The 15,114-nt window shown below is 49.2% G+C and overlaps 1 protein-coding gene across 1 annotated transcript in view; it reads left to right on the top strand.

Annotated features, from left to right (window-relative positions):
• PSMD11 (proteasome 26S subunit, non-ATPase 11) overlaps positions 1-14,804 on the top strand; it is a 46,408-nt gene extending 31,604 nt beyond the window's left edge. The window contains exons 8-14 of the mRNA XM_029572408.1: positions 8,485-8,545; positions 9,313-9,375; positions 9,740-9,865; positions 10,449-10,484; positions 11,068-11,119; positions 12,627-12,769; positions 14,275-14,804. Of these exons, the coding sequence (XP_029428268.1) occupies positions 8,485-8,545; positions 9,313-9,375; positions 9,740-9,865; positions 10,449-10,484; positions 11,068-11,119; positions 12,627-12,769 (481 nt within the window). The 3' untranslated portion in view covers positions 14,275-14,804. The remainder of the gene's footprint in view (positions 1-8,484; positions 8,546-9,312; positions 9,376-9,739; positions 9,866-10,448; positions 10,485-11,067; positions 11,120-12,626; positions 12,770-14,274) is intronic.
• The last annotated feature ends 310 nt before the right edge of the window (positions 14,805-15,114 follow it).

Here is a 15,114-nt window from a genome sequence, read left to right as displayed (position 1 = left end):
AGGCGAGGTTAAAAGAAGCAAAGGGGTACTAGATGGCCAGTGGGAAGATGTTAATCGTGGAGTGCCTCGGAGGTCACACCGAGTCCGGTGCAGTTGAACTTATTAATGTTCTGGGAAAGAGAGCAGGGAGTGAGGAGATCACTTTTGCAGATGACACCACATTATTCAATGTTGTTAAAACAGCAGTGGATTGGAGGAAATGCATAAGAACTTTCCAGAGCTAGGAGACTGGGCATGTAAAAGGCAGATAAAATGTAATGTGGCCATGATGCACAGAGAGGAAAAAGTAATCCCAGCTACAGGCACCACCAGAAAAAGGATCTGGGGGTACTTGTGCACAATATAGTAATCCTCAGCTCAGTGTGCGGTGGTGGCGAAGAAAACAAATAGAATGCTAGGGATTATTAGGAAAGGAATGGAGAACAAAACGGAGATTCCCGTACGTACCCAGATCAGTCCAGACCATGGGTTGAGCCTCCTGTCCAGCAGATGGAGACAAACCAAAATTGAAAGGGTATCCCTATATCAGGACAGAGTCTACCCTGCAGCCCTTCAGTATTTGTCTGTCTCCAGCAGATGGATCAGCTCACCCTGCCGTTCCCTGATCTCGGCTAGTCAGCCCTTGTTTTTCCTGTTGGTTTTCTTTTCTCTCTAAAGGATCAAGCAAGTAGTAATTTATTTCCAGTGTTTAAAAAAAAAAAAAAAGCTTAATTTGTTTGTGACGGACTCTGCCTGTCCCTTCTCTCACAGGAGACTCTTCTGTCTCCTGGCTCTTGTGGGGCTTAGGGGGGCTTGGCCCCTTGTGTATGACATAGCCTAAGCCCTATTTTGCTTCCTCGGTATGGGGGATGAAACTGGTGGTCCAGTCCCTCACACACACCCCTCCCCTTCTCTGGCTGCCTTGGGGGCTCAGACCTCCTCTTTTCCTTTTCCTGCACTGGGAAGGTTTTCACCTTCCTCTGTTTGGAAAAAAATAAATAAATAAAAAATAAAAGGGAAATATCTAATCAAAATAAATCCACAAGCCGGCAGCCAGGGTCTTTAGTGCAGAGGAGTGTGCAGGGTTCATTCCTCTGCCTCCGCTCCTGCCGGCAGCTAACTTTTTTCATCTCAGCAGATTTTGACTGCAGATCACGGCTCCTCTTCAGTGAGGATGCCTCGTTCACATTTCTGCACTGCTTGTGGTGAGCCCTCGATGCGCGAGGGGCTCTGCTCTGCGTTTCTGCCAGGTGAGGAGGGTCCTTCCTCGGCAGCGCTTGTAAATCCAGCCCGGGGTCGCATTCCTCGCCATATGGCTCGGCCGTTCCCGGGTCGGCAAACCGTGGGAATGGCGGCCATCTTGGGTGTTTCGGCAGCTCCCGATTCGGGACTTCCAGGCACTATGGAACCTAATTTTTCGGAGTTCCCCCCCCCCAGCAAGGCTAGGCCCCATTTTTTTCCTCGGAATTTGTGCTTCTCATGCAGAAATCTTACTTGGCCAGCTTGCAGGAGGAGGAGGACCCTTCCCCAGGTCCCCTGCCAGCGAAACTCCCATGGCCAACTCTGCCACCTGCTCCTCCGACTCCGGAGCCGCAGGGGCCGGTGCGGGTGGTCCCGGCCCCTGCCATTCCTCCCATTCCTGATCCTCCTCCGCCTCTGGTCGATCCGGATCCCAGCATGGATTTGGCGGGGGTGCTCCCTCCCCCCCGGAAGGGAATGACCCCCGGGTCCTCTGCATATTTCAGAGGGAGGAATTGGAACCCCTCATTCCATTTGTCCTCCAGGAGCTAGAGATTGAGGGGCCCCCTGCGGATACTCTGACAGCTTTGCTGCCCAAGGATATGGACCTGGACCTGGCGGGACTTAGGGCTCCGGCATGTGCTTTTCCCTTCCACCCTATGCATAAGTTGTTGCTCCTCTGGGAATGGGAAGCTCCCGAAGCAGGGCTCTGTGTCGGGGGGGGGGGGGGGGGGGGGCTATGGACAAGCTCTACCCCCTCCCGGAGGACTGCTTGGACATGCTGAGAATTCCCACAGTAGATTCTTCCGTCTCTGCGGTTACCAAACACACTGCTATTCCAGTAGTAGGGGCGACAGCCCTGACGGACTTACAGGGTCGTAAGCTCAAAGCCCTTTTAAAACGTATCTTCGAGGTTCTGGCCCTGGGAGTTCGGGCGACTATCTGCAGCAGTCTCATGCAGCGGGCAGGTCTTAAGTGGGTTCAACAGTTGCTCGGCACCCAGGACCTCCCGTCTGTCAAGGCGGAGCAGGCTGAACGGTTAGAAGGCGTCATCGCACACGGGGCAGATGCGCTGTACAAACCTCCTCCACGTCTAGGCGAAAGCGATGGTCTCTGCAGTATCTGCCAGAAGCCACTGCTATTACTAGCAACAGTAACATGGAATAGACTTAGTTTTTGGGTACTTGCCAGGTTCTTATGGCCTGGATTGGCCACTGTTGGAAACAAGATGCTAGGCTTGATGGACCCTTGGTCTGACCCATTATGGCATGTTCTTATGGTTGCGCAATTGGTCCATGGACCCGTCATCCAAGGCGCGGTTGGGCACGTTGCCTTTCAAGGGTAAGTTGCTCTTTGGAGAGGACCTTGAGCAGCTTATTAATTCCTTGGGTGAAAACAAGGTTCATAAGCTGCCGGAGGACCGTCCGAAACAATCTCAGTCGTTTGCGCCCTCCCGTCCTCGATTCCGGGGTCAACGGAGATATACGCCTCGTGGGCGTGGTGGCTCCTCTAGAGGTTATTCTTCCCGATTTCAATCTTGGTCCCAGCCTTTTCGTGGGCGCCGACCCTTCCACGAGGGGGCTTCTCAGCGCGCCACCCCAAAGCCATCGCCACAATGAAGTTTGGTTGACCCATTCCTTGGTCCCCTTTCTGGGTGGTCGTCTCTCCCTGTTTTTCGAGGAGTAGGTCAAAATCACGTCAGACCAGTGGGTTCTCGAGATTGTCAGAGACGGTTACGCTTTAGAATTTGCTCGAGATTTACTGGACCTCTTCGTAGTCTCTCCTTGCGGCCATCTGAAGCGGGAGGTGGTGGACCAAACACTCACCAGGCTCCTGAGTCTGGGCACCATTGTCCCAGTTCTGGAGGAGGAAATCTGCGTCAGCCAGTATTCCATTTACTTCATGGTACCCAAGAAGGACGGTGCTTCTCGTCCGATCTTGGCCCTCAAGATCCCACATTTTTGCATGGAGACCTTGAGAGTGGTCATCGCGGCAGTTCATCCCGGCGAATTCCTCGCCTCTCTCGGTCTGACAGAGGCCTACTTCCACATCCCGATTCGCCACGATCACCAGAAGTATCTTCGCTTCCACATCCTCAACCGGGATATTCAGTTCCAGGAGTTGCCCTTCGGTCTGGCCACCGCGCCACGCACCTTCACCAAGGTCATGGTGGTGGCGGCGGCTGCCCTCCGTCAAGAAGGAGTCCTGGTCCACCCCTATCTGGATGATTGACTCATGCGGGCCAAGTCGGAGATTCTGTAATGTAAAGCGCACGCTATGCTTATGGCCAGGGACACACAAGAACACTTAGACTCAGTAGAAAGTATAATTTATTTTTATTAATCAGTATAAGTGTTCTCGGGAGATGCTGGGTACTGGGTGCTCTTAGTCTTACAAACTGACCAGCATCTCCTCGTATACAGGAAGTGATCCTTCTTTTATAGATAATACACAATATTGTGGAAGCTTCTAGACTTGTGTGACTGCTCAAAGAATCATTTACATAAGTTGTAATGTCAACTGCATGATAACATCATCCCTAACTACCCTTGATTAGTTTACCCAGGACTTGTAGCCCATTTACCATAGCTGTCGAGAGAGTTCTTTGTTCTGTTAAAATCTTGCTGGTCAAGACAATAAACACGTCTGTAGCTGTGTTGATTACAAACTCCTGAGAATACTTGGGTGTGCCACTTTTGCCATTTGTAAGTGGCACAAGAGGGAAATGAGAAGTATGCCTGAACAGAAAACCAACATGGTGAAGGAAATCCCCAGAAGCCTCTGCTTTTCTTTTGCCTGCCTAGGCTGAATGGACTCTGAGTGACTTTCTGAGCATGACTTACAGAATGTCCCTGGATATCTGTAGAGGCTGGCAAGCTAGCACTAGACAGGTGATGCCTATTCATAGGGTCACAAAGAAGAAACCACAGGGGAGCTTCAGGCATTATTCTCAGGAGTTTGTAATCAACACAGCTACAGACATGTTGATTGTCTTGACCAGCAAGATTTTAACAGAACAAAGAACTCTCTCGACAGCTATGGTAAATGGGCTACAAGTCCTGGGTAAACTAATCAAGGGTAATTAGGGATGATGTTATCATGCAGTTGACATTACAACTTATGTAAATGATTCTTTGAGCAGTCACGCAAGTCTAGAAGCTTCCACAATATTGTGTATTATCTAGAAAAGAAGGATCACTTCCTGTATATGAGGAGATGCTGGTCAGTTTGTAAGACTAAGGGCACCCAGTACCCAGCATCTCCCGAGAACACTTATACTGATGAATAAAAATAAATTATACTTTCTACTGAGTCTGTGTTCTTGTGTGTCCCTGGCCATAAGAATAGAGTGTGCTTTACATTTCGCTGCCGGCAGGTGGTAGATCGGGTTCTAGCTCTCCTCGCCTCCCTCGGGTGGATAGGCAATTTTCCCAAAAGCAATCTTCAGCCTTCCCAGGTGTTGGAATTTCTGGGGGCACGCTTTGATACTCGGATCGGCAAAGTGTCCCTTCCTCGCACTCGGGCTCTCAAACTTATCGACCAGGTGCGAAATCTTCTCTCGCTTCCGCTCCCGACGGCATGGGACTACCTCCAGGTTCTGGGCTCAATGGTCTCCACCATTGACCTCGTCCCCTGGGCATTTGTGCATATGCGACCGTTACAGAGAACTTTGCTATCCAGTTGGCAGCCGGTGTCTGAACAGTTTCACACGGGTCTCCCGCTTTCGGCATCTTCCATCTCTGCCTTGCAGTGGTGGCTTTTGCTTCCTCATCTTCTCCGGGGAATACCTCTTCAGATTCCACAGTGGATGGTAGTAACCACAGATGCCAGTCTCTTCGACTGGGGTGCAGTTTGCCAGTCCCAGACCACGCAGGGGATCTGGTCTTCGATTCAGTCTTGTTGGCACATCAATCGGCTGGAGGCCCGGGCGGTGCGTCTGGCTCTACAGGAGTTTCTGCCCCTGATCCGCGGCAAGGCGGTGAGGGTCTTCTCTGATAACTCCACCACCGTTGCTTATATCAACCGTCAGGGGAGGCAGTCGCCTGGTGGCTCTAGAAGTCAGCCGTCTCTTTGCCTGGGCAGAGCGTCATCTGGATTGCCTGGCGGCCTCCCATATAGCGGGCAAGGAGAATGTACAGGACGATTTCCTCAGTTGCCCGTCTCTCGATCCGGGAGAGTGGGAACTCTCGGAAGAAGCCATGGACCTGATCGTCGGCAGGTGGGGTCCCCCTCACCTGGACCTCATGGCGACCTTGCACAATGCCAAGGCCAACAGGTTCTTCAGCTGCTGGAGGGAGCACTGTTTGGAGGGAGTGGATGCTCTAGATCTCCCCTGGCCCACAGACGTTCTTCTCTACGTGTTCCCTCTGTGGCCTCTGGTGGGAAAAGTTCTCTGAAGAATAGAACTCCACCAAGGGCCAGTTGTTCTGGTAGCACCCGAATGGCCTCGCAGACCATGGTTTGCGGATCTCGTCAACTTGGGCGTTGGACGGACCTCTCTGGCTCAGCCATCTTCCTCGTCTGCTTTGGCAGGGGCCCCTATTTTTCGACCAGACTGATCGCTTTTGTCTAGCGGCCTGGCTTTTGAATGGAGATGCCTAAGGCATAAGGGCTATAAGGAGGAGGTTATCTCCACTTTACTGCGAGCTCGTATGCAGTCGACTTCTCTGGCTTATGTACGCGTTTTGGAAAGTTTTTGAGACGTTTGTGCGGAATCTGGGGTTTCGGCACGCTCCATTCTGGTTTCGTTGGTACTTTCCTTCCTCCAGAAGGGTCTCTCCAAGGGTCTTTCCTTCAGCTCCTTGCGTGTGCAAGTCTCCGCTCTCGGCTCTCTTCTTGGTAGGGACGAAGGTCATTCCTTAGCGGGTCACCCGGGCGTGGTTCGGTTCTTGAAGGGCGTCAAGCACCTGCGGCCGCCCGCTTGCTTCACTTGTCCATCGTGGAGTCTTAATCTCATCCTTCGGGCTCTCTGTGCAGCTCAGTTCGAACTCCTCCGTCAGGCTACAGTGAAGGATCTCACACTCAAGGCGGTTTTTCTCGTTTCTATCTCTTCCGCTCGGCGGGTTTCAGAGATCCAAGCGTTGTCCAGTCGGGAACCTTTTCTGCGGTTTTCCGATTCAGGGGTCTCTCTAAAAACGGTACCTTCTTTCTTGCCGAAGGTCGTTTCCGCTTTCCATGTCAACCAGTTGGTGGAGCTTCCCACGATCTCTCAGGCGGAGATTGCGGGTACCACTGGGGGCGATCTTCGCTGGCTTGATGTTAAACGCATTTTATTCTGGTATCTCCAGGTTATCAATGACTTTCGGGTCTCGGATCATCTTTTTGTCCTCTGGAGTGGTCCAAATCAGGGTAAACCGGCTTCCAAGACTACTATTGCTCGTTGGTTGAAGGAGGCAATTTCCGCGGCCTATCTTTGTCAAGGTTGGGCGGTGCCTGAGGGCATTAAGACCCATCATTTGTGTTCTCAAGCTACTTCCTGGATGGAGAGCCAATCTGTTTCTCCACAAGAGATCTGCAGGGCCGCTGCATGGACAGTCTAGTACGGCTATCCCTCTGAAGATGGTTAGTGTTGTGCATGCTTGAAATTAGGCGTGGAGCTCTGTAGATAGGTACAGTATTCAAAACATGCCCCTGAATGTTTAAATGAATATACTAGTCATATTACTTTGTAATACACACAAAACTCTTTCTAGCACTATTTACTTATCTTCTTAGTGTTTGGGTACTTGCCAGGTTCTTATGGCCTGAATTGGCCACTGTTGGAAACAGGATGCTGGGCTTGATGGACCCTTGGTCTGACCCAGCATGGCAATTTCTTAGTTCTTACTTTTGCTCGCCACTACCGACTGGATGTGCAAGCGCCGGTTTTTGAAGTGCTTCGAGCAGGACTGTCTCTGTCCCACCCGGTTTAGGGAAGCTTTGGTACATCCCACTGTCTGGACTGATCCGGGAAAGAAAAATTAGTTCTTACCTGTTAATTTTCATTCCTGTAGTACCACGGATCAGTCCAGGTGCCCTTCCCTGTTCGTTCTTTCACGTCGTCCACTCGAAGCTTTTCCTACAGATATTCGGATGCCAGTACTGTATTCTTCTCTTCAGAACACGGAAGCATTGGTTTTGATGACTAAGTATATGCAAGAGCGTTTCTTTCTACAGAGTTCCTTAGGTTGTAGTTACTCAGTTGAGGTTTTTGGTTACTTGCTTGATCTTGTTCTTTGTGTTTCTTTCTGCTTTGACAAAGTTTATACTGAAGGGCTGCAGGGTAGACTCTGTCCTGATATAGGATATCCTTTCAGTTTTGGTCTGTCTCCATCTGCTGGACAGGAGGCTCAACCCACGGTCTGGACTGATCCGTGGTACTACAAGAACAAAAACTAACAAGTAAGAACTAATCTTCCTATATCATAATGCCTCTGTATCACTCCATGGTGAAGACCGCACCTTGAATGTTGTGTGACGTTCTGGTCACCACATCTCAGAAAGGATATAGCTGCACTGGAGAAAGTGCAGAGAAAGGGGGAGGGGAAAGGCTAAACAGATTAAGGCTCTTCAAATGGAGAAGAGAGGACTGAGAGGGGACATGATAAAATCATGTGAGGGGTGGAACTGATTAATAAGGAGTGGTTATTTACCCTTTCAGATAGTTTTGTGGAGTGTAAACAGGTACCAGATTTAAAACAAATCTGAGAAAATACTTTTTCACTCAGCGCCAGAGGATGTGGTCAAGGTGTTAAGCACAGCTAAGGATTTGGACAAGTTCCTGCAAGAAAAGTCCATAAACCATTATTAGCCAGGTGGCCTTAGGAAAGCCACTGTTTATTCCTGGGAATGGGCAACAGGATGTGAATAAACTCTTTAGAATCTGCCAGTATTTCCTAGAGAACCAGACTGGCCACTGTTGACGACAGGATGTTGGGCTCAGTGGATGCTTGGTCTGACCCAGCATGGCACTGCTTTTTTTTTTTTTTTTTATCAGACATGCCAAAACAAACTAAATTTCTCACAGGCAGCCCTGATTTTCCCCTCAGTATTGGTCTGTCGTGTTGGCCACCAGTCAGAATGTGCAGTGAGGGCCTTCCAAAAAGCAACGATGCCAAAGTCGTTGAGCAGAAGTACTCAACACTGGTGGAGGGAGTCTGGGGGGGGAAACTGGTGTGCTTTTAAAACCCGATCCAGGGAGGGTGAGGGGCACATGACAAAGTTTTTTGTTCAAAATCAAGTAAGCTGACTTTTTGCCCCTTTTCTTCTTTTCTTGGTCTTGCTCAGCCCTGAGGACGTGCAGGCTTTGGTGAGCGGCAAACTCGCCCTTCGGTATGCTGGAAGGCAGGTAGGAAGCAGGTGCAAGCTTTTGCGCCCCCTGGTTCTGTGACCATTTTGTTACTTCTGTAGCGCTGCTAGATGTTCACGAGAGAGTCCCTTCCCTGTAGAGCTCTGGTTCTGGAGCCTGCGATGTGCTAACATTGGCAGTCTATGGGGGGGAGGGGTGACGGTTCCGCTTTTGCTTTCGATGGCAGTAGATGTGAATCTAAGTTGCATGGTTTTAGGGATTCAGCTTTGTTCCTGGATTCCTTGTTTGTTGGGTGCCATGGGTATGTTGTCTGTACCACCAAATCTGAGGCACAATGTACTGTAAAGTACCTGTCAAAAGTACACAAACTGTACCACTGCTGTCAGATGACAGGCAAACTGTTCTGATAAAAGCCCGGCTCCTCTCGCACACATGACTGAAGAGAAATTGGGAGGGGGGTGAGCTCTTGAACTTCCTTCCCATAAAGAAATGCAAAGGTAGAAACTGCTGAGTGGTTTGTTTTCAAAGTTTTGTGTCCCATTTATTTGCGGCCAGGAAGGTTCACAGGCAGGAGAGAGGGTGAGGCTTGGATTTAGGACTCTTCTGTTGTGAGGTAGAGCCTACGGTTTCATCTGCCTTCTGCATACGAAGCTTTCCGTTCACACTGACGTGTCTGTCAGTGCGGTCCCAACCCCTCTGCTCCCCAAATAGTAGGGAGGGAGAGGTACCTTGGGAGCCCCTTGCTTTTAAACACCTCAGCCATGTGCTTTCTACATTGAAAAGGGTCACTTTGTATTTTCTTCCAGACAGAAGCACTAAAGTGTGTGGCACAAGCCAGCAAGAACCGATCCCTGGCGGACTTGGAAAAGGTGAATTACAAGTTTCCAAAATATAGGGGACTTGGAAAGACTTTTTTTTTTTTTTTTTGAGACACCTTCTGGGAGAGGATGGATTTGGGGAATATTAGCAAGAGAAGGGGTTGGAAAAAATGTTCTGTGGGGCAGAGGAGCTTGTTCCAGCATCGATGCTGGGGTCAGCTCCCTTGCAGTCTGCCTGAAATTGTGTGACATTACACCGCAGCTTGCCGTGAGATCCCGAGGCAGAACAGCTTGCGAGCTGCATTGTGTAGGTCACTAGGAGAGAGCCTCAAAGTGTGTGAAGGCCTTGGAAAGGTGTAGAGAGAAGTGGGTGGCTCCCCCTCACCCATCTCGTCCCCTTTCTTTCCTCTTGCAGGCACTGACAGACTACAGAGCGGAGCTTCGAGATGACCCCATCATCAACACGCACCTCGCAAAGCTGTACGACAATTTATTGGAACAGAATCTGATCCGCGTCATCGAGCCCTTTTCCAGAGTCCAGGTGAGGAGCGGCTGTGTCAGAGCAGGGAGGGAGGTTGTCTGCTGCGGCAGCTGCTTGACTCTTGTTGTCCAGCACCAGTTAATATACTTTTTTTCTCCTAGCTCCTTTTTGTCTAAGCTTTATGTTTAGGCATTTAGTTATATTTCTTGTTATAACTACACCCATGGGAGTGTGTTATTTTGTTTAACAGTAATGACTGTCTTTTGGTCCTAAGCTGTAACCGCGATTGTTAGAAAACACCATTGAATCAAAATCATCAAATGGTTCCTCCTCGGCACCTTTGGTCCAGTCAGGTTGTATATGCCTCCTGTCCAGTGTGACAGATTGGTTCATGGTTTGGCTCACATTTAGAGCTTTGCATGTCTGGATTCATAAAATACCTGAATGTTTTTTGTTTTTTTCTCGCTGTGAGGAAAATCCAAATTACAGGGCAGGTATGGGGCAGTGCTGGCCTTGCATGTCAGCAGTGTGCTGGAGGCACCTGCCGACATCCACAGTCCTCCTCCTGTTAGTGATGCAAGCCTGGGGCTAGTAAGAATGGAATGAGCTCTGTCTGATAAGTGTGCGCTCTCCTCCTTTTCAGATTGAACACATATCAAGTCTCATCAAGTTGTCCAAGGTAAGACTGTGGTGTATAGCAGTCCCCCTGGCCCAGCGTGGCACTTTTAAATACCCCTGAAGCTGGCTCAAAGCACAGTGCTCCAACTCAGCAGCAAGGGAGCCATAGCCATCAACAGGTTCATTCTCGTGTCTGAACGGGTAAGGTTGGTATAGGCTGTGTCCTATACCGCATGGTCTTTCAGCAGTACCACATGAGGTTAGTCTTACGCTGTGGGCACCAGCTCCTGATTACCGGTTCTGGTATATCTGTGTTAATCCTCGTACTGCAAAGCCAGCCTTGAAGCAGAAAATCAAATTGTTCCCCCCCTGCCTGCTTTCTTCTGTTTGATGTGAGAAGCTTAGGTTTCCTTAACGAGGTTGGTCCTTGGGTAGCCACAATTAATGGGAATTTACTTTGATAAAAAGAAAAAAAAAAGAGCAGTCAACCTGAAGTGTGTGTCCAGAGGGAAATGCTGCTTCTCCGTTGCCTGATCTGTATCTGCTGCTTATTCCCATCCCTTTACTCAGAAGCTCCAGGGCCTTAATAAAAGCAAACCACTTATGTTTCCCCTCCTGACACTTTATTCCTCTTCAAATTTCAGCCTGATGTGGAGCGGAAACTGTCACAAATGATCCTGGACAAGAAATTTCACGGTAAATTTTATTTTAGTTTATTAATACAAAACCAGGCCAGGCCCTGTGGTATGGGTGGTGGGGCAGAAGAAGAGTGAAACGCTCTGCAAACTCCTAGGCCTCTCAGAGGAATCTGTTAAAATCCATCCATACCCCCACAGCAGGACAAGCTGAAGGCGGGTGAAGGAAGATAAACAGGAATAGGATACATCAGCATCGCTTGGCTTTTTATTATTAGGAAAGGGATAAGAAATGTAATAAACAGACCCCTGCTTAATGAAAAGTGAGACACAGAGGTGATCTACCTCTTACAGATCGCATGTTCAGCATTCTCCTCCCCTGCTGAGAGCAAGAGGCTTGGCTTGTCCCAGCTGGCAGAGCAGCACCTGTTGAGGAAATCCAGATTTAAGGCATGAGTTTAGAGGGAGGTAAAACTGGTCCTGGATCAGTGGCAGAGAGTCCCTCCTCCCAGACGTTCCCATCGCCCTAGCCTGGCTGTTAGCATACAGGAGCTGTCAGAACTGGAGCCCTGGGTTCTAATAATCTCCCCTGCTCCCCCTCCCCCGCAGAGCCTCGTGCACTTGCACGCTTGACTGCTGTCACATTAGCATTGAAATACACAGTTTATGTAGAACAGCTGTTTTTGCCTGCCTCATGCTAGACAGCAGACCACACCAAAAGCATATATTTTGAAGTACTCTGATCCACTGTGCTTATGAGAGGCAGGTATCTGCCCCTGAGATGCAGTATTTGTGTGGGGTGAGTATTTATGCTGGTATTTTCAAGCTACTTCTATTCCACAAATCTTCTAACAAGACTCACCAAATGAGCCTGTGCCTGCAGGAACTGTTCATGGCAGAGCAGGGGGGGGCCCTGGACACGGGTGATAGCAAATAACTTCTTTAAGAGAAACCCCCTCAAGACCTTCTTCAGAAAAAACTTTAACAGTTTTTGGCCCTGTCCTTTATTTTTCGGCTTGTGTGTGCAACTTTCTGCAGCATTGGTAAAAGAGGCCTTGGATGTCTGCTATCAGATGCAGCAAGAACACATCCATTGTCACACATAAGTCTATGTGGTTTTATTTTCCCCTATGTCAGGAAACACTTGTGTTTTAAATTGGTCAAGCAAATAGCACACCTACTGCGGAAGAGCGCACACATCCACCCACTTACCCAGCAACAGCATCTGTCACCAATGCATACAGATTCAAGCTCTCTCTCAAATAACGCATGCAGGCAGACACAGAGAGAGACACACACAGACAGACCTTCGCTCCCAAGCTTCCCCTCAAACTCTCACTCGCACATGCAAAACACAACTGTCTCAGATCTCTCTCCCAAAGAATGGAAATGTTTGTGTACCCCATGGCACACTCGCCTTTCCAATCTTGTTTCCGTTTGCCCTGGTGTGTCCTCATTAGTTAAATGAGGTACATAAGCCCAGAGCCTTGAATAGGATGTGAGATTCAACCCCTGCTGGCAGCCAGCAGAGATTTTCAACTGAGAATTCTTCCTCTTCTTGTTCACAGGGATCCTTGACCAAGGGGAGGGGGTCTTGATTATTTTTGATGAACCACCAGTAGATAAAACTTACGAAGCTGCTCTTGAGACGATCCAAAATATGAGTAAAGTAGTGGATTCACTGTATAACAAGGCCAAGAAGCTAACATAGGTGAGTGGTGCCCATTACTGGCCTTTCTGGTTCTCACGCTAGATGGGTTTCTCTACCATCAGAGGGGCTGCTTGGAGAACACAAGATGCCATTGCACTTAATAGTGCACAAAAGACACTTCACTAAATACCTTCCCATTCTCTGGCTACCATTGTTACTCCTGGGGGAATTATGCGCTACTGTGGAATGCAAAATTTGCATAGAATTCCCCATCCGCAGAAAATAGCAGAGGAGACCCTGGCATGCCGTGAATGGAGCGCGTCCCGTGGCACATGCTCCATTCACGGCGAAGATGAAGGCCCGGCGTGCCATTCGTGGTGAAAAGGGAAGGCCCCCGTGTGCGCCTTCCCTTTTCACCGTGAACTGCGTGCCGGGCCTTCGTCTTCACTGTGAACGGAGCGCGTCCCGCGGCATGCCAGTGACAGAGAATGTATGTCGGGGAGGGGAGGGTGTGAGAGAGAGCATGGCGGGGGGATGTCTGTGAGAGGGGAGGGTGTCAGAGCATGGATGGTAAGGGGGGGGTAGGGAGGGTGTGAGAGAGAGCATGGGAGGTAAGAGAGGGTGGGTGGGGGGGATGCTTGAGTGTGGGTTTCAGAGAGAGGGAGCCTATATGAGAGGAGGGGGATGCCGGTGAGAGAGAATGTTGTGTGAGAGAGGCGAGGCGAGAGAGGGGGAGTGGGGGGATGCTTGAGTGTGGGTTTCAGAGAGGGAGCCTATATGAGGGGAGGGTGACAGAGCAGGAGGGTGTGAGAGAGCATGGGAGGTAAGAGAGGGTGGGTGGGGGGGGGATGCTTGAGTGTGGGTTTCAGAGAGAGGGAGACTATATGAGGAGATTGTGAAAGAGTGTGTATGTGTGAGAGATTGGGAGCTCAATTGTATGAAAAAGGGATCGTGTGTATGTGAGGCTGCTAGCCTGTGTGAAGGGATTGTGTGTGTGTGAGACAGAGCCTGTGTGAAGGGGGTGCATGAGTGAGAGACATAGGTAGCCTGTGTTAGGATGTATGTATGAAAGAGAAAGGGAGCTTGTGTGGGTATGTATGCAAGAGAGAGGGGCCCTGTATTGAGGGGATATGTGTGTGCGAGAGTGAGGGAGCGTGTATGAGGGGGTGTGTATGTGGAAAGGACACTCTTACAGTGAATTTCTAGGGAAATTCTGCTCAAAATATTTAAAATTCTGCATCTTTAAGTAATAACTTTTTTCTGTAATAATTTAAAATGTAATTACTTAGACTGCCATGTAAATTATTTTGACCAATATAAAGTTTGCAGAATTTTGTAGAATTTTCAATTTTTGTGTGCAGAATTCCCCCAGGAGTATTGTAGAGAACGGCACTTCCAATTATGCATACGTGCTTGGGATGCAGATTACCTTTCTCTCTTCCCAGCTGGGCGTTTTGCTCGTGGCCTGTTCCCACATGCAGGTGGAGAGGGGAAAGGCAAAAGCAGGCCTTTCATAGAGTGCCAGGATCAGAGAGACCTAAAACTGCCTTCTCTTCTCTTTGCAGAGCTGGGTTTGGTTGCTGTCGGCTGAAGCGTGCGTGGGGCAGGAGAGCGAAAGCTTTGGGAGAACTCTAGAATTTTTTTTTTTTCCTTTGTTCTACTTTCACTCGAAAGTTTTTAAAAATTCCTCAGCTGGCGCATCTCTGTCATGCGATGTGTGTTCCAATTTCCTTATAACCTTTTACTAGCCCCAACGTGGCATTAGGGAGATACTGTTAAGAAGGTAAAAAAGCAAACAAAAAAAACCCCCCACTTCCCTTCCTCTGCTTCCTGTAGAGGGGACCAGAGGCTGAATCCCACCGGGCTTTTGGTGCTGGGAAATATTCCAGGCCCAAACTGCACCACCTCCTCCTCCAGTGGCACTGGGTATGGAGCCACCCTTTAATCTGTTTGTACATAACCCTTCGCACTGACTGTAAGGGGCTCTCCCTGCTAGTACTCACTTTGGAAGCCTTAGCTGCCTCCCTCCCACCCCCAAAAATATCACTTAAAAAAAAAAAAAAAAGCAAAAACACAAACAAAATCTGGCCGTACCGAAACTATGTAGACCCTCCCTGCTAAACTTCAGAGTCAGGAAGGACTAGGCCCATGTACGAGGCGGAGCTTCCCCCGGCCCAGCATGGGAGCTGGCGAAACTTCTCTCTACGGTGTTGGGCAGCGAATCGAGATCTTTTGTGGTGATGATCCAAACGTTCCCACCCCCCGCCCTTTCTTAATAAATTTCTACTTTGTTAAAGAGATTCCGTTGTATCAAACCATCTTTTCCAATTGCTTGTTCCCCTCCCCCTCCTGAAATCTGACTGGCTAGTTTTTTTTTTTTTATATTATATATATATATAAATATA

The sequence above is a fragment of the Rhinatrema bivittatum genome, chromosome 12 (genome assembly GCF_901001135.1).
Source record: "Rhinatrema bivittatum chromosome 12, aRhiBiv1.1, whole genome shotgun sequence".
Taxonomy (NCBI): Eukaryota; Metazoa; Chordata; class Amphibia; order Gymnophiona; family Rhinatrematidae; genus Rhinatrema; species Rhinatrema bivittatum.
The sequence above is the reverse complement of the archived record's forward strand: the minus strand, read 5'-3'. Positions and strand labels throughout refer to the sequence as shown.